The 23315-nt window shown below is 36.0% G+C and overlaps 2 protein-coding genes across 2 annotated transcripts; both read right to left on the reverse strand.

The window, feature by feature from the left end:
• Window positions 1-11407: 11407 nt before the first annotated feature.
• On the reverse strand, window positions 11408-14111 carry LOC18026126 (erlin-2-B). Its single transcript, XM_024160718.1, is given in 10 exon segments — window positions 11408-11681; window positions 11759-11867; window positions 12001-12051; window positions 12053-12201; window positions 12325-12471; window positions 12704-12862; window positions 12961-13020; window positions 13098-13165; window positions 13257-13353; window positions 13788-14111. Coding segments are annotated over 10 exon segments (1062 nt in total). The 5' UTR covers window positions 13905-14111; the 3' UTR covers window positions 11408-11576.
• Window positions 14112-14577: 466 nt separating this feature from the next.
• Window positions 14578-17200, reverse strand: LOC18026127 (RANBP2-like and GRIP domain-containing protein 1). The gene is made up of 7 exons (XM_006409530.2): window positions 17090-17200; window positions 16485-17014; window positions 16248-16399; window positions 16031-16156; window positions 14978-15351; window positions 14838-14882; window positions 14578-14747 (listed from the first exon to the last, which is right to left on the reverse strand). Exons 1-7 carry the CDS (start codon window positions 17159-17161, stop codon window positions 14676-14678), a joined length of 1371 nt encoding a protein of 456 aa, XP_006409593.1. The 5' UTR covers window positions 17162-17200; the 3' UTR covers window positions 14578-14675.
• Between the last annotated feature and the right edge of the window lie 6115 nt (window positions 17201-23315).

The raw sequence follows: 23315 nt of genomic DNA on the forward strand, positions 1-23315 counted from the left end.
GGTCATGATAAGTCTTTTTAGTGGTTCCCCCATTTGGATAGATGATCTGGGAGGAGACAAAGGGAGGAGACAAGTTCACCAACGATAGAAGTCTTATAATTTTGGCTGAAGAGGCAGACATTATTATTTCATACTGATTACTAATTTGATTTGGAGAGCGAAAAAAAAAACCCTTTTTTAATTCACAAAAATAATTGGGCCAACAGGGCCTGTTTTATACACTATTGTTAATGATTTTCTCAAGTCAAGTCAAAGCCCCCCTCGTGTCGTGAGTTTTTCTATTTAATAATAAAGCCGAAAAAAAAGAAAGAAAAGAAAAACAAGTTTGGTTGAAGAGGATTGGGAAAGCAGAAACCCTATTTCACGAGGTGAAGATGATGAAGCACACGCAGGCGATTTTGGGAAAGGCAAGCAAAATTTAATCCGAATTCTCTCTAATATTTCGTATATTTCGTATATCGTTGTTTGCGATTATCCTGTTTGTATCGAAATCTGTAGTATCGTGGAAGGGCGTTTTCAACCGTCGAGTCTACCCGCCTCCGCCTGTACTCGGGCGCCAAGCAGGTGTGCAAGGAGCAGGAAGGCTTGGTTCTTGGTGCTGGTGCAGCATTCATGGGTGGATATGCTGTTTACTTTTGCAAATGTATGGTATTTTGAATCTATATGGATGGATTTAATTTATAGTCCCTGAATTGTGCGATTTTTAACTATTTTTTTTCGATGGTTCAGGCCTTTACCAGAGAAAGGTGCATTGGTACAAAGTAGACCGAATGTACAAAGAGTACAAGAAGCGTTCAGAAGCTGTGTTTGGGAGGACATTCAAGGAGGGTCCTAAACCTAGTTCCTGAACAATCAGGTGGTGGTTCTCTACACAAATCTCTCTTTCTGATTTCTTGTCTCTTTAGCTGTAAATTGTCATCTTCTTGTTCCGCATATCCTAATAAACTCCAATAAGGAATAAAATTCTGTAGAATCTTTAAAATAACAATTATAATTCGGGTTAGTAAACGTGTTCTGTTGCTTCTTTTTTGCAGTGGAAGAAGAAGCGTATGAGGAGGCTCAAGAGGAAGAGACGAAAGATGAGACAGCGATCTAAGTAGGAAGCTTCAAGACTCGTGTTTACAACAACAGTTTTCTTGCTTGTTTTGTCTTGAGTCGCTCGCATCATCTCTCTTTCTGTTGAGACAACATTCTCAGCTTTGTTTCGTTTACTTTATATTGAATGATCAAGACTTTCTGTTTAAGATTTTAATCTAAAATAAAAGGCGTTCCAGACATTCTTCCCTCTTCAACAATTCTTGCTATACTTTATAGGATTTGATCTGATCTTTAGTATTGCGAGGAAAAACACCAACATCGTCTTTCTTTGTTCTCATTGATCTCTGTTTTGTTCAAGAACTGAAACTTACATAAAATAATCATCCTCGTAAAACTAACATCATCTCCTGGTCAAAATGATACAAAACAGAAAATTAAGATTATGTATAACTAAAAGTCTTTTAAAAATAGCCTCGTGATTTCTTCTTCTACTACCCATCAATCTAAGTTGAACTGCATCACAATCCTATCTACTGCATTCTGTCCCACAACCTTGCCATCGTAGTAGTCGAGTCATGAGGATGTTATTGAGCTCAACGTCGGATCTGTTAGTGATAGAGCTGATGGCGTCGTTGCTAACAGCGAGTACGGTTACACATGGTATGGTATTTGCTGATGGGCACAGTGAGTTTGGTTTTGATTAAGAGGGTCACTCATGGTGCTGAAATTGGAGTATTTTTCAAACGCCCGTGTGATGTTATGGGCTGTAACGACTCATCCTTCAACGTTTGAGTTACGCTTGAGCTTATCTATTACACATAACGATAAGGTGCAGTTTTCTCATGAATAATACCTTATTTTAAACATAAAGACATAAGAATTTCAGATTCACATTCTCCACCTCTTATCAGTCCTTAATCTCTTAATTTTCCTATCAAACTGATTTTCAACTTCAAGCTTCATATTGCATAAACATTTCACATGCTTCATCCTTTGCTCTCGAAAGATAAACTCTTGTATATCTAGAAAAGTCATCAACAAAGGTAATATAATAATAACGCTTGCTACCTCTACTAGGAGTAATGTATGCATATAAAAGAAGCGTGCTCATCTGCAATTTTTTAACTTTAGTTTTTTCAAATCATTAAACAACAGACAATTACGGTAGTATTTAGCATAAGCACACCATTTGCAAAAGAGCATAATACACAAGGTTGGGACACAACCCCCGATAACAAAACAACCAAATTGTCTGATAATTAGTTATTATATCGTTTAAACGCCGCGATAAGGTAATCCTGACTCTCCTTGTCCCTGATGATCCTCTGAAACAAACATGAGAAAAAAAGACGAATCATTATGTAGGAATGGTAAGAAAGAAAGAAAACAAAAAGCTTATTTAGATTAAAAACCTAATCTCATCATCAATTTACCTCTTCCATGTCCTGAACTTTTGCTTCCACCGGCGATAATGTCAGAACACCTGAAGAAACCAAACCAGACGAACATGTTAAAAAGAAGGAAGACCAACTTTATAGTGAGAAACAAATCTTACGTACCAAACACGTATCCAACACCACCAGACGCCCCGACAAAGCAATATTCAACAATTTTGTTCTTTTTATGAACAACACTTTTCTTGCCGGTAGTCAAGACTACAAAATTGATTGAAGCAAATATCAGATATCAACGAATACAAATTGATTGGATCAAAAAAGATATTGATATGAAAATTCTCACGGCCGCCGGATGAATAACCACGATACTGCATACCCCTGCGAAAAGACTGCACCCACAATTTCAATGATCATCGACAAGAGAAAAAAACCGGACATAATTCTCTTGAAAAACAGACAAGATCTTTCAATTACCTTAGCAACGGTATTTCCAACGAACCGCATCATCTTCAAGGGATTGTGTGTGTGGGGGGGAATTCGAGGGTCGTCGTCGAATTTGGGGGAATCAATTCTACCTAGGGTTTTCAGTCGATGGATCCTCTTTGTATTCCCAGTGACCTTCACCTTGGGCCTACTTATACTGATGGGCCTTTTGCCTAGGCCTTTACGGGTGATACACTAATTTTATTGCTTAGGTCTCCCCAATTTTATACAAATTACCAAAAAAAGACACGAATTTTCTCTGTAGACAAATAAACCCTAAACTTTCATTGACTTTCAAATATATTAGCAAAGTTTTCATTGACTTGCGAAATTAGCACACCGTCAACAGAATCGTCGACCGAAAATTTAGACACCGTTTAATCTCTTCTTGTAGTTTCCTCATCACTCTCGGATGTCTGCTTAGTTCTGTCATCGTCCATATCATCGTGATGGCTCCCGCGTTCACTCCAGCCAAAAACACATCCTAATCCAATGATATATAGATCATTTCATGGTTTTGGATTTCTTAGAGGATATCAAAATTTACGAGCATAATATGTGAACCAAGTCAGGAAAATAAACTGGATCTATTGTCAAAACGATATAATTGTCCATGTATTAATTAAGTTACTTGCTTCCCAAGCTATAATTTTTTTTCCAAAAATGTAGAATTTTGAAGATTTTTCCTAAAGAATTATTCTTCACATATATATATATATATATGCCAAATGTTCAATCATGGTTGAAATTGAAGTATGAGAACCCTAACCCTAACATAAAGCTTTCATACTTCAAAAGTATTCGTATTCACCGACATGACTCCTTTGAGATGGTCATCGGTGACTTTGAAAGAACCGGCTTTTGTGGGTTTACTAATCATATCCAGCATGACACTGATGATGTCCGAGTGATCTCGGGGCTGACCAGTCTTCAAATGATCGTCGATCACATACTCAAAGAAATTGGTGAGTTTGGCAAAGGCTTTCTTCACCTTCGAATGCTGGGCGGAGATCCGGTCTACGATCCATCCGGCAGGGAAAAAGCCAAGGATCCAAGGCTAGTCTCTGACTCAAGCACCAAATCTTCCACTCACTCCATATCAACGAATTCGCACTCGTGGAAGTTCTGCCCGAAAGCAAGTCTACAAATGATGCTGGCCGTGAAGGAGAAAATTACTTCCCTCAACTTAACCGATGATGAGATTTGTGGATTTTAGTACCTTCTTGACCAACAAGTCGCCTTCTTCCTCTCTAATATATCTGAAAGACTTAAAGCAAAGAGCATGCAGGATTAGTATAGAACATTAATGGCAAAGCACCTTTGAACCTTATTCAGGGGTAGAATCCGAAAACCCACCAGTCAAACAACCACGAGTACATGACTTTAGCCAAAGCATCTCTACTAAGAGTATCAGCTTCGGGATCAAGAGTTTTTGTGATGGTTTCATCACGAGTTACCATGATACGCTTGCATAGTGAATCTTCAAGAGCCTTTTCATCGCAGCTGGAAAGGAAGACAATATGAATAAGGACACCTACCTCACTCCAGAAACACAAAACAAAACAAAACCAATCTATTAGTTGAGGCATTTACCTGAGAAGCTCAGCTGCAGTTTTCAGATGAAACAATGATTTTTCATCTTTTGGAATCGATGAATCAATCTCTGGTCCCTTAGCAAACTCCACATTCCCGAGATGGAGAATGGCAGCCACAACGCCGAAAATCGCATCCTGTAACCAGTATTAAGTAAATCTATTTACATAGACATTATGGTAACTTCGGCTAAAATCTGACTGATTTAGTTCTGCGATGGCTACCTGCTCCTCGGTGCTGATCCCGACAACATCCATAGCCCGTCTTGTCGCACGGTATTCCTCTGCATCATTTATACTATCTAACTGTAAACATTTAGATTGATTGAGATAGTGGTATTTCTTTGGTTCAGCTAGCTTGAATCTCTGCACATCCTGAAAGCAGAAAGGATCATTTCAGAAAACAAAATGTGCATTAGCATGCCAAACAAGGCTCAAATACTCGGCATGTTACATACTCCTAAGTGAATTACAAACTTACTTCTTTTGGAGCAGCACAAAGCATGTAGAAACAGTGATAGTTTCTTTCAGGATCAGAGACCTGACAAACTCGTGATCTTTCCAACAAGCAAGTTCTTATGGCAGCTCCTGATATCCTTCCCTTTTCGTCAAACTGAATCTCCACGAACTTACCAAAACGACTATAAAGAACACAAATAAACGAGTTTACAAACACCCAAAGTGGTGAAATTCAAAAGCTTTCAAGAAAAACCTCAATTATATAGATAAAATAATGCAATATAGATATGAGAAAACTCTATTACCCGGAATTATTGTTCCTGACAGTCTTTGCATTTCCGAATGCTTCTAACACAGGATTAAACTGAATAAAAGATACAATTAAGAAGCTTGTAAGAAACAGACCAAAGCAAAAGAACGAAAGGAAGATCAACATCATCTGAATAAGTAACAACGCATATAGCTACTTGCTATACAGTTTGCATTAATGTGGGTGACAACTAGCACTAGTTTTCTGAAAGTTTCAGTTATCTGTTCACTCTTTAGTTTTTCATGAAAAGAAAGCTCAGCCGAAAATGAAGATTTGAGCATCCTCTGAAATTTAAGTATTTGTTCACTCTTCTAAAAATAGGATTTGACCGAACATATATATAAATGATGCTTTTTTCACCTCCAACACTTTTTGTTCAACACTTCTTCCCTCAGAAGCAGCTCTCCCACCCATGTAAGCAAGATATCTCATCAGCAACTTTGTGCTTTCAGTTTGACCAGCGCCACTTTCTCCACCATTTAGAATATATGATCTGGGAGGAGACAAAGGGAGGAGATAAGTTCACCAACGACAGTGCCTACCAAGGCTTGAGTAACAACATGTTTGTTTTTATGAAATTTGAGTATCTGTGAAACAGTCGGGTTGAGGTGGGTTAGTCATGGCGCAGAACCTCATGTAACTAACCAGGTCGTTTGTCGATCCAAACTCTCTTTATATCAGAATTCACATCACTTGTATATACAGTAGAACCTCTATAAATTAATACTCGATAAATTAATAATCACTATAAATTAATAAATTTCTTTGGTCCCAAGTCGGGCCAGTGTAAAATTTAACAAATTTTGATAAGATAATAAGATAATAATTTTTTTGAAATCCCTTTGTAAATATATGGTCCCAACGAAACTATAAATTAATAATTACACAAATATATATATATATATATACCTAAGATAACATACTAAAAATATGAATATAAATTAAATATCTTATTAATGTTTTATCTCTACTTTTACTTATTGTATCGAACTTTTAGTGATACTTATATTTTAGATTTGAATTCAAAACTTATACAGATATTTAGACACGATGAATTTTATATTTATAAACGCATTCGAATATATTGTAAATTTGTATTATCATTTTCAGTTTCATTATTACAGATTGTAATTATTATTCATTTTTACATTTTGAACTTATGAACATAAATCATTTTTACATAGATATCCAATATATGTTGTTAAATTGTATTGGGGTACGATAAGCAATTTCATCTTCATTACGTAACATTTTGTATATGTCACTTTTTAAATTTCTTAAAATAACATTATTTTTAAAGAAAAACCTAAATAATATTATGGAATATGGATTAAACGAATTTTTCTATAAATTAATAAATATTAATTTATCGATTAATTAATAACTCTATAAATTAATAAATTTTCAAGGTCCCAACATTATTAATTTATAGAGGTTTTACTGTAGTTATTTTCAACACAACCTCTTGGTTAGAGGTTTTGAGTTCGAGTCCAAAAATGAACATGTTTTTGTTTTTACAAAACATGTAAAATGACGTAGTTTTGTCTCACTTAATGACACAGTAAACGGTGTCTAAATTTTCGGTCGACGATTCTGTTGACGGTGTGCTAATTTCGCAAGTCAATGAAAACTTTGCTAATATATTTGAAAGTCAATGAAAGTTTAGGGTTTATTTGTCTACAGAGAAAATTCGTGTCTTTTTTTGGTAATTTGTATAAAATTGGGGAGACCTAAGCAATAAAATTAGTGTATCACCCGTAAAGGCCTAGGCAAAAGGCCCATCAGTATAAGTAGGCCCAAGGTGAAGGTCACTGGGAATACAAAAGAGGATCCATCGACTGAAAACCCTAGGTAGAATTGATTCCCCCAAATTCGACGACGACCCTCGAATTCCCCCCCACACACACAATCCCTTGAAGATGATGCGGTTCGTTGGAAATACCGTTGCTAAGGTAATTGAAAGATCTTGTCTGTTTTTCAAGAGAATTATGTCCGGTTTTTTTCTCTTGTCGATGATCATTGAAATTGTGGGTGCAGTCTTTTCGCAGGGGTATGCAGTATCGTGGTTATTCATCCGGCGGCCGTGAGAATTTTCATATCAATATCTTTTTTGATCCAATCAATTTGTATTCGTTGATATCTGATATTTGCTTCAATCAATTTTGTAGTCTTGACTACCGGCAAGAAAAGTGTTGTTCATAAAAAGAACAAAATTGTTGAATATTGCTTTGTCGGGGCGTCTGGTGGTGTTGGATACGTGTTTGGTACGTAAGATTTGTTTCTCACTATAAAGTTGGTCTTCCTTCTTTTTAACATGTTCGTCTGGTTTGGTTTCTTCAGGTGTTCTGACATTATCGCCGGTGGAAGCAAAAGTTCAGGACATGGAAGAGGTAAATTGATGATGAGATTAGGTTTTTAATCTAAATAAGCTTTTTGTTTTCTTTCTTTCTTACCATTCCTACATAATGATTCGTCTTTTTTTCTCATGTTTGTTTCAGAGGATCATCAGGGACAAGGAGAGTCAGGATTACCTTATCGCGGCGTTTAAACGATATAATAACTAATTATCAGACAATTTGGTTGTTTTGTTATCGGGGGTTGTGTCCCAACCTTGTGTATTATGCTCTTTTGCAAATGGTGTGCTTATGCTAAATACTACCGTAATTGTCTGTTGTTTAATGATTTGAAAAAACTAAAGTTAAAAAATTGCAGATGAGCACGCTTCTTTTATATGCATACATTACTCCTAGTAGAGGTAGCAAGCGTTATTATTATATTACCTTTGTTGATGACTTTTCTAGATATACAAGAGTTTATCTTTCGAGAGCAAAGGATGAAGCATGTGAAATGTTTATGCAATATGAAGCTTGAAGTTGAAAATCAGTTTGATAGGAAAATTAAGAGATTAAGGACTGATAAGAGGTGGAGAATGTGAATCTGAAATTCTTATGTCTTTATGTTTAAAATAAGGTATTATTCATGAGAAAACTGCACCTTATCGTTATGTGTAATAGATAAGCTCAAGCGTAACTCAAACGTTGAAGGATGAGTCGTTACAGCCCATAACATCACACGGGCGTTTGAAAAATACTCCAATTTCAGCACCATGAGTGACCCTCTTAATCAAAACCAAACTCACTGTGCCCATCAGCAAATACCATACCATGTGTAACCGTACTCGCTGTTAGCAACGACGCCATCAGCTCTATCACTAACAGATCCGACGTTGAGCTCAATAACATCCTCATGACTCGACTACTACGATGGCAAGGTTGTGGGACAGAATGCAGTAGATAGGATTGTGATGCAGTTCAACTTAGATTGATGGGTAGTAGAAGAAGAAATCACGAGGCTATTTTTAAAAGACTTTTAGTTATACATAATCTTAATTTTCTGTTTTGTATCATTTTGACCAGGAGATGATGTTAGTTTTACGAGGATGATTATTTTATGTAAGTTTCAGTTCTTGAACAAAACAGAGATCAATGAGAACAAAGAAAGACGATGTTGGTGTTTTTCCTCGCAATACTAAAGATCAGATCAAATCCTATAAAGTATAGCAAGAATTGTTGAAGAGGGAAGAATGTCTGGAACGCCTTTTATTTTAGATTAAAATCTTAAACAGAAAGTCTTGATCATTCAATATAAAGTAAACGAAACAAAGCTGAGAATGTTGTCTCAACAGAAAGAGAGATGATGCGAGCGACTCAAGACAAAACAAGCAAGAAAACTGTTGTTGTAAACACGAGTCTTGAAGCTTCCTACTTAGATCGCTGTCTCATCTTTCGTCTCTTCCTCTTGAGCCTCCTCATACGCTTCTTCTTCCACTGCAAAAAAGAAGCAACAGAACACGTTTACTAACCCGAATTATAATTGTTATTTTAAAGATTCTACAGAATTTTATTCCTTATTGGAGTTTATTAGGATATGCGGAACAAGAAGATGACAATTTACAGCTAAAGAGACAAGAAATCAGAAAGAGAGATTTGTGTAGAGAACCACCACCTGATTGTTCAGGAACTAGGTTTAGGACCCTCCTTGAATGTCCTCCCAAACACAGCTTCTGAACGCTTCTTGTACTCTTTGTACATTCGGTCTACTTTGTACCAATGCACCTTTCTCTGGTAAAGGCCTGAACCATCGAAAAAAAATAGTTAAAAATCGCACAATTCAGGGACTATAAATTAAATCCATCCATATAGATTCAAAATACCATACATTTGCAAAAGTAAACAGCATATCCACCCATGAATGCTGCACCAGCACCAAGAACCAAGCCTTCCTGCTCCTTGCACACCTGCTTGGCGCCCGAGTACAGGCGGAGGCGGGTAGACTCGACGGTTGAAAACGCCCTTCCACGATACTACAGATTTCGATACAAACAGGATAATCGCAAACAACGATATACGAAATATACGAAATATTAGAGAGAATTCGGATTAAATTTTGCTTGCCTTTCCCAAAATCGCCTGCGTGTGCTTCATCATCTTCACCTCGTGAAATAGGGTTTCTGCTTTCCCAATCCTCTTCAACCAAACTTGTTTTTCTTTTCTTTCTTTTTTTTCGGCTTTATTATTAAATAGAAAAACTCACGACACGAGGGGGGCTTTGACTTGACTTGAGAAAATCATTAACAATAGTGTATAAAACAGGCCCTGTTGGCCCAATTATTTTTGTGAATTAAAAAAGGGTTTTTTTTTTCGCTCTCCAAATCAAATTAGTAATCAGTATGAAATAATAATGTCTGCCTCTTCAGCCAAAATTATAAGACTTCTATCGTTGGTGAACTTGTCTCCTCCCTTTGTCTCCTCCCAGATCATCTATCCAAATGGGGGAACCACTAAAAAGACTTATCATGACCGTAAGCGTTTGTTTAGCTTTATTTAAAAGACTTTACTCGAACCTATAATCTGTACCGTTCGTTAACTGCCTTAGTTTATAGATTTAATTTAGATAGATAGGAATTTTTATTCGATCTTGGTTAGTGAAGCTGCTCTTACCATCTTGACCGTTCGTTAGAGTGACTTTGTTTACAGACGTTTTCCTAATAAGTACGATCTTGACCGTTCGTCAGTATGACTTTTGTTTTTGTATTTTTTTCGGCTAAATGTATGACTTTTGTTTACATATAGACTTTTTATCGGACAGAGTACTATTTTGTTTACTTTTGGTGTAATGAACCGAAATCAATCTCTTTTTGATTATTTAAATTTCAAAATTCACACATAACCGATCTCAATTGGTATGCGTAAACTAAAACAAGTAGTACATAATAATAACATAAAACAACAACAATTATGTGAAAGTCATATCGAGCATTTTTCTCACGGATGTTTATTAATATTATTGCCATGTCATCGATATAAAATAAAAGAGAAAGAGGGGTTATATTCTAGATTAGATCATGGAGAAACTAGGCAAGTTTGTGTCGGTTGCTTGCTTGTTCGATTCTGGTCTTATGTTTCTATTTGTCCATCTACTTCAAAACCGTATTTCGGTTATTAGTTTCTGCTCGAAGCCCTTTGCGATTAGAACCCTTCTTATCTTCGAAATGCTGATTCGGATTCTATTTTAGCATCACTCATGAACTCCATACTAATTCTGAAAGTTTGATATTTTCCACTTGGATTTTTTTTTTGTACAAACAAAAAGAGGAACCATAGCCAAAAGGCCCAAATCCATCCACAGACTAACCTTTAAATCATTTTTCTAAACTTAAAAAGTGATTTACCAATTCAACTATGTACTAGCTCATCATTCAAAATTATAAACTTTTCAGCATCATGAGTTCAGATATAACGGGTAAAAGATTCACCAACCAAATATGGTTTATGGTTTATGGTCTAAGGATCCTAGAAATTATGGACTTTAATCCGATACTTTTTTTTTTATTACCCAAAACACAAGTGTCAAAATCTCAAACCACTACACATAAAAACCTTAAATTTGTACAACCTAACCAACGTTAAAATCAAGCACATGTTAAAGCCAAATTATCTACCAAATTAGCCCTCAAATAATTAATTTCTCTAACGGCCAAGTCTTATTACACACTAACAATAGAAGCGTAGACTGATTTATAAAATAGAGAATATTTGTAACCACATCTTTGATACGCCGTGGAGCTTTGAATCTGATAAATAGGTTAAATTATAATACGAACAAGCTTTAGTCCCAATTAGGAGAGAGAGTTGCAGTAAAATGATCTCCACAACAAGATAAGCGTCCAAATTTCACTACTAGGTTATGCGATAACAAAAAGAGTTTTTTTTTTTCGTTTTTAAGGAGTGACATGTTCTATGAATCAGTGGCCATATCCAAGTTTCCATCGTTAAATTTGTCTTTTGTCGAATGATTCAGGAAATTCCCAAGCAGCCTTTGATCCAACACCATGTTAGGTACCTGCACAGTATAGATATATTTACTTCTTTAGAACAGCAGAAACAGAGAAATAAGAGGAGAGAATAAGAAATGAAAACCTTATCCCCGAAGAACATTTTGGTGTTACGAGCAATGGCATCGATGAACTTTAGTTCGAGAAATTCAGGAGTGAGCTTCAACTTGTTTGCTTCAGCTTCTCTCAGTACACTTGAGACATTGATCAGATTTTTTTTTTAAAAAAGTAAACATTAGACCCATATATTCTGTTGTTCTATGTTCTTTGTTTGTTTATTCTTCAGAAAAAAAAAATAAATAAATGAGAATTAAGACTGGTAATTACCGGTAGTAATCTGCATCCGCAAGACTCTTTTGACGATCCAGATACATCTGCTTCTCTCCTTGAACTGTCTTTCTCAGTCAGCTTCTGTTGCATTAGAATCTTGCTAACATTGGCGTTCTTCTCGGCTTCACTAATGGCCATTATTTTCTTTGTATCTGCCTCTTTCTCAGCAACTCTTTATTTCTCAATAGCAATCAAGACCTTCAAAAATCATTACATTCCAACTGAGTTCTGTATTACTAAACAGGATCCTATTTATCATGCATTATAACAGAATTGGAAATATGAGCAAACCAGAGGGGGTCAAATAAAAAAAGAGTGTACCTTAGTACGTTCCTCTTCCATTTGCTCAAAGTTGCGCCTCACACTCTCTGGGATCTTCGGCTTTGTGACACGCACGCTAATAATCTCAATTCCTGGAGCATAACGTGTGCAATCAGCCTGAAGAGCCTCTTTCATTCGCTCATCAATCTGAAACACATTTAATTGAGTGAAATTACTTATCATTGTCATTGTCGAGACATCAAACACAATGTAAACATTATCCAAAAGAAAGCTTCATTCACTGCTATGAACCTGTCGATAAGACGAGCATAATATTCGAACTGAATTTCGAACAGCAATGACAATCTTATAAACAGTTAACATCGAAGCTTATATGTTTCCGTTAAGGTTACTACGGCTTCCCAATCTACTCAAGTACCTGGTCAAAGATGTCAATGTAGACTTGCTGAAGCGAATAGGAGCTGCAAAACTGGTTGATCTCATGGTGAATCTTATCATATATCCATGTGTTGTCATAGTCCACACCATAGTTGAGCAAAGTGTCATAGACATAATCCTTACGCAGTCGATTAACAACCTAAAATCATTTTACTCGGGTCAATACATGTAATTAAGATCAACAAACTGAAAACAGTGGGAAGTGCTAGCAGAGAAACCAATATATTAGGGACTTACTTCTATCTTCTCAAAGGTAATCATGACACCTCCTTTGGTACCACATGGTATATCCTTCACCTAAGGGCACACAAGATTAAATAGTTAAAAAAGCTACAATCTAAACACATCCAAGCTCTTTATGGTATAAGACTCACTTGATCTGTTTGGAGAGTAACTTGAACAGGCTCGTAGTTAGTAATGAAAGGGAGCTTCAGTTGAAAACCTGAAGCAACAAAAGGTGTTTCAAATCGGAAAACAGCAGAAGAACGAAACCGTGATAACACTGAGAAAAGGGGGATAACTAGTAATAATACCAGGCTCTGTAATGATGTTCAGAAGAGCACCACCTCTCCAATACGCTCCAACGTAACCTTCAGGAACTTGGTGCACCAACGATGAAGGAAACATAACCTGCTAACCCATTACACAAAGTAAAAAAATCTTTCTCAAAAACCATGATAAAAGTGAAAATTGACAACCAAATTATGTAAAATGAACTACTCGACAGCAACACAGAGCAAGATCAATCAAAACTTATGGAAGAAAAACGAAATCAGTAATGAGTTTCTTTGTCTCCCAAACAGGTATCTAAACATGTGTGGTTACAAACACACCAATCTACAAAACTAAAACGAAGCAAAAAACAAAAACTTTGGTTGAAGAAAATATAAAGTCATCAACTTTAAGTCAACTACGTGTACAAAGGTCCAACATTGCGATCGAGGGTATACTCAAAATCAAAGGAAGTATCTAAACATGTTAAGGAGAAACAGATTCAGTAAAGGATTAAAAAGTAGGAAGCGTGTATAAACAACAACGAATCTTTAATAAGAGATGACATATACCAAAGCGGCGATGGCGATGAAAACACCAAACGCAATGAAAATCGAAGACACGTCGCCTCCGGGTTCACCGACGGGAGGACGGTGACGGGTTTCAGTTCTACGTTGCTGAGGATCCATGGAGAAATTTGGTTGAACGGGTTTGTTCAGTGGAAAATTGGAAAACTTGGAAAGGGGTTTTTGATTCAATGAGGAACAAGTACAAATGGGGTTTTTATATAGTGTAGGAGGAAAGACCGTAACTTTGTGTGTGAGATTGGTATCGGACCGTTGGATGGAGTAGGGTTAATGGGTCACGGGTCGGGTTACTTGACTGAAGAAGTCACTGCAGTCCCGATTTCTGTTCCAAAACCTACTACACCTGCAACAGAAACACCGGAGGTCGTTTCTCCCGCTCCTACTCCAACCGCCGATAATGAGAAGATTGAAACTGCTGATAAGGCTCCGAATCCTCTTCTGCTTGTAAGGCAGGTTTAAGCTTTAGTGTTGTTCTGTAGTTTTGGCGACAATAATGGTAGATAAGATTCAAAACATTTCTTCTGTAGTTTTTTTCTTACAAAGAGAGACACGATCGTTGGGAAGTGAAACCTAAACGTAGTGAATTTTTAACTCGTCGTTATGCATCGTATATTCAAGTCATCGTGAACGAAAAGGTGATGTTTGTCCTGTTAAACTTGTAACACATTTCTAACTCTAAGTGCGTTAGAATGTAGTTTAACCAATGCAAAGAATGTTAAAACCAATGCATTTATCCCAAAAGACGCTTCTGCGTCGGTTTGTTTCAAGCAACGAGATGAATCAAACTAGTCTGACAAATACGAGTTAATCTCACAAACTAAACAGCATTGCAAAACAACGAGACAGCACTTCCTTGATCAGACTGTCTCTCATTTAATCTTCTTCTTTAAGGAGTTCCCCGAGGGCGTCGAGGAATTCTTTCAAATCAAATGGACCCTCCGTCATCTGTTCATATACCATAATAATAAATAATAATGCATACTTACGTTGTCACAGAAATTTCTAACATCAATTGTAAAAGAATAGAAGATATACCGTAATGACTATGTCGCCACCTTCCGTGATACTGACAAGTCTTGGCTGTTCGAGCACATCAAGAGAAAAAAATTAGCAAACATGTGACAAGATAAATCATGGCAACAACCAAAAACCCATGTGACCGATCAGGTGCTCACGTTTGTTTTCTTCTCTTCTTCTTCCTTTGCCGGGCTTTCTCCTTCTTTTTCTTCCTTGGCTTTCTCTTTGCTTTTCTTATCCTCAACCGAAAGATTCTCAGCCAAACCAGCAGCCTCATCTCCCTCTTTGCTTTTCTTATCCTCAACCGAAAGATTCTCAACCAAACCAGCAGCCTCATCTCCCTCTTTGCTTTTCTTATCTTCAACCGAAATATTCTCAACTAAACCAGCAGCCTCATCTCCCTCTTTGCTTTTCTTATCCTCAACCGAAAGGTTCTCAACTAAACCAGCAGCTTCATCTCCTTCTTTGCTCTCTTTCCCTACTTGCTGGCTTTCAGCTATCTCAGTGAACTTCTCCATAAACGTTTTGCAATCTGTTGATGCAACAGTATCCAGTCAGCCATTTGAGAATCTAAAAACCAAAGAAAATAGTGCAGAAGCCACAATACCTAAGCTAAGGAGATTCTTTCTACTCTCATAGATTTTCAATCATCACAGCTAAGAAATACTACCAACATGCATCTTGCTGACTAAGTGAAGATAAATACGATTATAGCAGTAGTCTAACATCTGACATACTACAGAACTAGATTGCCTGTGTGTCTAGTGATAAGACCTACAAGCTACAACCTTACACACCAACCAAGTCATGGACAATGGCTGTTTAGTGATAAGACCTACAACCTTTACACACCAACCAAGTCATGGACAATGGCCTAATGTTAGTTATCTCATAGAGCTGATCAAGAGTTAATATATACCTCCACAAGTAATCAAAACGAAATGTCTCGTTGAAACCATAACAGGAGGAACCATTGCAAGTATATTACCACTAGCTATAAAAGCAATAGTGATATCGTTTAAGGAACTTCCGAATCACACAATTCAGAGCTACAAAATGGTGATTTTTCAATCATCATTAACAGATTCTTATAGGAGATCATTCGCTGACTAAGCTACCACAACTGGAGACAAGTAAACCGGGAACGATCATAGAATAGGATGGTGGCGGCCAGTTCATTTCAAACCTAATGACTCATTTAGTATACTTACTCTCAATAGACGCAAATCTAATGCAGAAAAGCTCATTCTTCAACTCGCCATCGGAAAGATCATTAGCCTGCCATAAACACGACTTTTCATTCCCACCATGTTCCTGAACAGTCATCCCAGACGAAACTGCAGAGAAACACACATCGATACATACATAAGCTTTAGCTCGAAACAAAACTAGATAAGGGAGACAGCAGAAATTAGATAGCGAACTCACTGAGGTGATTGGCGCAGATCTTTAGGGTTTTAGATTGTCTCATGACAAGTCGAACCTTGCCGGTTTGCTTATGCTTCAACAGCTTAACAGTTCCAGCTCCTCTCTCCTTCCATTGTTTCCCATTTTTATCGAACCGATACAGCTTCGATTTCCTTAACGATCAAAGTTCAGATGAATCACATCACACACAAATTCTTGAAAGGAACAAAAAACGGAGCAAAGAAAATGATTACATACAGATTAAGGACGGCGTCTTCATCTTCCTCGTCTGTGGTGACCGCAACAACTTCGTCAAGCCTGACGATTGGAGCTACTGCCTCCTGCTGCGCCATCTTCTTCTTGAGAGAATCCATTTCCTCCTTTAGGGAAGCGATGGATGATCGGTTCTCGTAGCTTCGGAGGTAGGCTGCTTCCAACTCAGCAGATGTTTGGAGATTGTTGTGAATGTCCCACACAAACTTGCCAACTGTAGCTGTGACAAACAATGCCCACAGGAGATAGGCTCTAGCAAAGTGACGGCTCGCTGAATCCAGCGACGTATACGTCACCGCGATTTCCACCGGCGGTGGCGGCTTTCCTCCTCCCCACGCCAAGATTTTCAGTTTCTTGTTTTCTGACCAGTCCATAAAGTCGAGAAGATTTTTTCCACATCTGTCACTCACTTCGGTTTTCTTCTTCGTCGCCCAGTAGAGACCTTGTTCAAAAACGGATTTCACCACCTTGTAGAGAGAAGTTGGTTGATGGTAGAGACGAAGTTGACGCTGAAACTAGAGTCAAAAATAGTAGTTAGTAATCAAGGAAAAAGATAAAGATATTAGAACCAGAAGTTTGAAGAGATTTACCGGAGTAGCCATAGATTTTGCCGGAGGAGCCAGCGATTTTGCCGGAAAACTGTTCCGGAATATGCGGCTCATTTCCTTTGTCTCACTCTCTCTCTTCCCCAAATTTAGGGTTTCTCGTTTTCTTAAGTTTTTTTTTTCTTTTTTTGGGAATTACTGAATTTATTTATATATTATTGATTTTTAGAGTGTATGAAGCCTCTCTATCCTAAGTTTTATGTAGAGCGAGTAAATCATTTTGGCTTATGCCAAAAATTGTGATTGGATGCACTTGTTTTTTTTTTTCCTGAGTTTGGATTTATCAAAAGAAAGAAAACACATTAACCAACAAAAATAATCTCAGAATTTTTACAGATACCATCAACTTTACAAGCATAAAAGTAGAGTCAAGACTACACCTAATAAATTTAGAGAATAGAGTAAACATGATAAATACATCACACGCAGGTGATCTAGTATAATCATTCGAGTAACCAAAATATTTAGCTAGCTAGATAAAGTTATTGCAAAACGAAAATTCTCAATAACCAACAAAAACAAAAACAAAAAGTAGAAACCCATAATTTTTTTTGATTAACTTAATTCCAATGAACTTACTTGAGAAAAACGTTACATACATTACCTTAACTAGGGTAAGCATCAAAAACCAATAATTTGATCCAAAACAATCAGTTTGAACTTATATATTTCCAATTCCAAGATTAATTTGGTCAGGTTATTGTTGTGAGTAGTCTCAACTCTCAACGCGTTATAAATGAAACGCACTAATTAATACAAATGTATCTTCATGTACATGCATGCAAAAGTTTCAAGGATATTTATGATGAGTTCATTGCAATAAAAATGGGTTATATAGTTTTTTCTGGTCGGATGTTTTTCGTTAACCCAAGTTAAAACTATAATCAAAGAGAATATATAGTTTCACAAATTTACTTATATAGTTTCTATTCTGGTTTTGTATATTTTACCTATATGATGTTGACACTACTAGAACAAATGAGAATAACAAAGCAAGCTCTCTCTCACTACCTCTAAAAGGTTTTTTCACCCTTTTTTATTTGTTTATCGTGTCCTGTCCTATTAAAGACGGAGTTACTTATCATATGGATCTTGTTAACAGTTTAAAAAATCTATGAAATGACGTTTTTAAAAAAAAAGATTACAAACGATCACAATGATGATATTGGTCCCTAATTAATAAACGATTACAAACTGGTTGATATAAAAAGATAATCATGTTAATGATTATATTAGGGTTGTATAGTTATCTTTGAGGAAAAACGTAACACTTTTAGATTTATTCATTAATGCATTTATGAAAAAAAATGATGTCTGATCAAGTAAAATATTGTATTTTGTGAATGTAAATACAAATACAAAAATGCATTAAAAATAATAATTACTCGTCACGAAATTAAATGCGTTTTATTTAATCAACCACTCAACAACGTTATCAGATTAATTTGGTACGTGTTTCTCTATACACCTAAGATGATTGAGTTAATGCAAAAATTATCTTAGTAGTATATTTAACGAGGAAACTAATATGGAAAAATATATAATGGCATGCAAAATCAATTAACAAAACGTTTAAGGATGCTCATAACACTAAACAATTCCTGACGTCTAGCGATAGAAATTAATTATTAATTAAACACGACTTAAAAAAATGTGATGCAAATTTTATGGCTGAACCAAGGTGGCGTAGATCATGTAAACGCATGGAGATGAGAATAATCTTCGGAAAGTGTATCTGGGAAGTCCTAGAAACAGTATAAAAATAATCAAAGAGAATAGTTTCACAAATTTACTTATATAGTTTCTATTCTGGTTTTGTAGATTTTACCTATATGATGTTGACACTACAAGAACAAATGAGAATAACAAAGCAAACTCTCTCACTATCTCTAAAAGGTTTTTTTCACCTTTTTTATTTATTTATCGCGTTAAAGATAAAGTGGAGATGGAGAAAACAAGGAACTCGCCACATGGGTCGGGTGGTGAACCTCCCATATCCCAGTGTGTGTCTGTGCCATTTCATTGATCCTAATGCACCAAGCGTCAATCATATGCACCTTTACAAGTACTTTTTAATTTGTACCCTAATCTGAATCTCAATGCATTGCTGCTTATGCAGAGCCTCTAATTGATCTTTTGCTTTGACAAAGTCTAATACTAATTTTACTGGCACCTGGTATAAAAACTAAAATTTAGAAAGGAAAAGAGAAGAAAGAAAGAGCAGTTGTGATCGTGTGGTCAAGGATGAATTGCGTGGGCTGTGTGTAAACACGTTTGCTCTATTAATCAATTATATTGGGTCCCACGTCTGCTCCTGGGCCACTCTGTTTCCAACATCACATCAAAATCCTAGTAGCAGTATAGGAGGAAGACGCCAAGAAGGCACTGTGAAATGCTGTTGCCTGTTGGGTTTTAGAAGACAGGATGGCAGTCTCGTAAATAAGTGGGAAAGTGAAGATGGATCGTATCTGCTACGTACTCCATCCTCCAATTACTCGCCTTTCCCCCGCACGCGCCCAAGCTACTGTAGCTATCCGACGGTTCATATTCTGAGATAACACGTTGCGGTGCCGGGGAGAGAGTAGGTGGGAGGCGCGAGAGTGAGATGGCAATGAGTCCAAAAAAGAGGAGAGGAGAGAGTGGAGTGGGTCCCCTTAAGTGCCAAAAGGCTGCCATCGACGTGAATTCATATTTGGTGCTGGTTTTGTTTTTATTTAGAATGAAACTTGTGCAACTTTATATAATTTTCTCAGTCTTTACTTTTGATTCTATGATTTCTCCATTTCTTGACATTTAAGTACGAAAAAGAGTGTATAAAACATGAATTGCACAAAGGGAGCATTACGCTTACACCTTTTCAGTTTAAGAGATCAACGCAAAAGCCACCAAGCTTTTAGATGTGATCATAACCATACCCTTGGTCACGGCACCTCTTATTTGAACATAACATGCTAAATATATAGCCTAAAAAGTTTCGATGCTTCAACCATTCTGTATCCCAACAAACAGCACGAGATGGTCTGATGGAGACTGAAGCGTGCACATCGGTTTATAAGTGTTCGCGAAAATACGGTGTTAAAAGCCAAATCATCAATCAAGTGGGTCATTTTAAAAAGTTAACTATCTCTTCAAGTATCAAAAAACAAATACATATAAAAAAAAAAACAGTTTAGTTAAGAAGGAAGCATATCACAAGACCAAATATCAATATTGATCGATCAGCTACTAGAAAAAGGTAACAAAAAAAGAACGTAACGTCCTTTATAGAAAGCAGCAAAACTTATCCATCTCTCTCACATTGGTATACATACTCATTATTATTATTATTATTATTTAATGAATTTAAAATTTTATTTATCAAAAAATCAGTGGGCACAACAAGTGCAACACATTTTAAAGTTTATATTAAGCCTTTACAAACCTTTCTCAAGATTGAGTAGCAAACCAGAGGATGAGGATGTCCTCATATTGGATGTTGAACGAAGTAGGCAAAGAGATATGAGGACATCTTCTTCCTCTGGTTTGCTAGTACTCGATCTTGAGAAAAGTTTGTAAAAGCTTGATATAAACTTTAAAATCTGTTGCACTTGTTGTACCCACTGGTTTTTTAATGAATAAAATTTATAATTCATGAAAAAAACTAAAAAAAAAAAGAAGTAGGCAAAGAGGCATATGCAGAACCAAAGGTTTTTTCGTATACCAACTGTCCCGTGTTAGTTATAGTCTTGTCAAATGGTTATTGCTTACATTTGTTTTCCTAACGTACGTCCTATATATCATTGCGTAAAAGTCTAATTATTGATAAAGTATATGAGTATATCGGTTACATTTGATGTATCAATATTGAAGCATCAATATAAAATAGAGACTGGAATAGGTTTTCTTTTTCTCTCTCGTACGTGTACCATAAATAAACAAAAATAAAATAAGTGTGATTTTCAACTTTTTACCCTTTTTAATATACAAATTTTAAATTTAAATTGGGAACACATAGATATATATATATATATATATTGTATTTTCCTTTTACACGAGAAAAATTATAGCACATTTCTATCAAAATTGTAAACTTTGTAGCAAAAAAAAAAAATATATGTATCAAAGTATTTAACTTTGGTTAACGGAAAACATCTGACCAGAAAAATATGTAAAAATATAATTGCTATAGTTTTCTTTGTAATCGTAGTTTCTTTATTTTGTCATATGATCCATTTTTTATTGCAATAAACTCATCATAAATACCCTTCAACTTTTGCATGAACATGAAGATACATTTGTATTAGGGGGTTTCATTTATAAGTTATAACGCGTTGAGAGTTGAGACCACTCACAACAATAACCTGATCATATCTTGGCATTGGAAAATATATGTTCAAACTGATTGTTTTCACAGAAAATTATTGATTTTTGATGCTTACCCTAATTAAGGTAATGTATGTAACGTTTTTCTCTTGTAAGTTCATTGGAATTAAATTAATAAAAATTATGGGTTTCTAGTTTTTTTTGTTTTTGTTGAGAATTTTCGTTTTGCAATAACTTTATCTAGCTAGCTAAATGTTTTGGTTATTCGAATAATTATACTAGATCACTTGCGTGTGATGTATTTATCATGTTTACTCTATTTTCTAAAATTATTAGGTGATAGTCTTCACTCTACTTTTACCCTTCTTTTATAGAGCTTGGATAAGATCATAAGAGTACCCCTCTTTAACCATCAAAAGATTTGACAACTCCTGCAAGTAATTTATTTCCCCTATATATATTTTTTTCACTCAGTTCAGTTAGATATATAGATCCTTTGGTCCTCGCTCACATATGCAATGTGATAATAACAAGTTTCAAAATCATCATATCTGTTTTTAGAGGGGAGTCTAGTATATAGCAATAATTCGTAATAATGCAATATATATTCTATAAATTATTTTATTTTTGAATTTTGTAGAAAATTAGTACAATAATTTGATGATAGATCCAAAAGAACAGGAATCAGATTAGGGTTTCCTTAAGATATGATTAATTAACAGGTCAGGTATGGGTTAAGCTAATCGAAGCAGGTTTTTATGTGACCTTTCGCAGTCACTAAAAGCCTAAATAGCTCTTGACAGAAACTTTAGGACGATATCAAAACATGGGAATTAAAAGCAACCAATGCTTTTCTTGGTCTACTTCCCGTATTACTTAAGTACTAATGATAAATCCATATGGAATATTCGACTAGACCTAATTAGTAATTGTATAATGCTAGTTCATTCTAAGTTTATCACATTTATACGTATAAACATAATAGTTGATGTGAACATTATTTAATTTAAAGTTTGTGCTAATCTTGTTTTACGCTTCTCTTCGATGAGATTAGGATCGATCAAACCAAGTTTGACATTGTGATAGAGTCTTATATGAGTAAAATAATAAATCAGTCGTTCAAAGATTCTTTCTTCTATTCACGATGATGATTAGGTCCAAAGACTAAACCAGTCGAAATGGAAACATTTATTTCTTCTCAATATTAAGTTACAGTATTAAGTATAAATTAAACGGATATGAACTGTCACACAGCTGCACGTAAAATATAATGAGTAAAATTATGAGATATTTGTTTACTATTTTATGTTTACTATTTTTTTTTGTTTTTGGTGATTACCCGGGAGAAAAGCCTCCCGATTTTATTTCAACAAACTAAACTTACAATCGAACCTGTCTTGTCCTAACCAGACCAGACATATCATCCTGAAATAAAGACTCAACCTCCGCCAGAACATAGTCAAAAACATGAAAACCAAAAGGCAAAGAAAACACATAAGTAGCCAAACCATCAGCAAGATAATTTGCTTCCCTATACACATGATTCTTTCGGACTATCCAATCCCTATTAATAAAGCCATGGCACATCCGTACCAGGAAGGATAAAGGATGTAACTCAACAATCCCTGTCTGTAGAAAACCCGCAACCACTTCAGAGTCTACTTCCAACACAACCTGCCTAACTCTCCTCTCCCAAATAATACACAGGCCGTAGTAAACCCCCCATAACTCAGCCAAAGGAGCGGAGCACTGACCTATGTTCAACGCAAAACCACTACACCACTGTCCCTCACCATCTCTTAACACCCCACCTGCCGCTGCAAAACCCGGGTTACCTCGTGATGCTCCATCAGTGTTCACTTTGAACCATCCTGCCAACGGCATCTCCCACTTAATCATTCGTTCAATT

The sequence above is a fragment of the Eutrema salsugineum genome, unplaced genomic scaffold (assembly GCF_000478725.1).
Source record: "Eutrema salsugineum unplaced genomic scaffold, Eutsalg1_0 scaffold_11, whole genome shotgun sequence".
NCBI classification, from domain to species: Eukaryota; Viridiplantae; Streptophyta; class Magnoliopsida; order Brassicales; family Brassicaceae; genus Eutrema; species Eutrema salsugineum.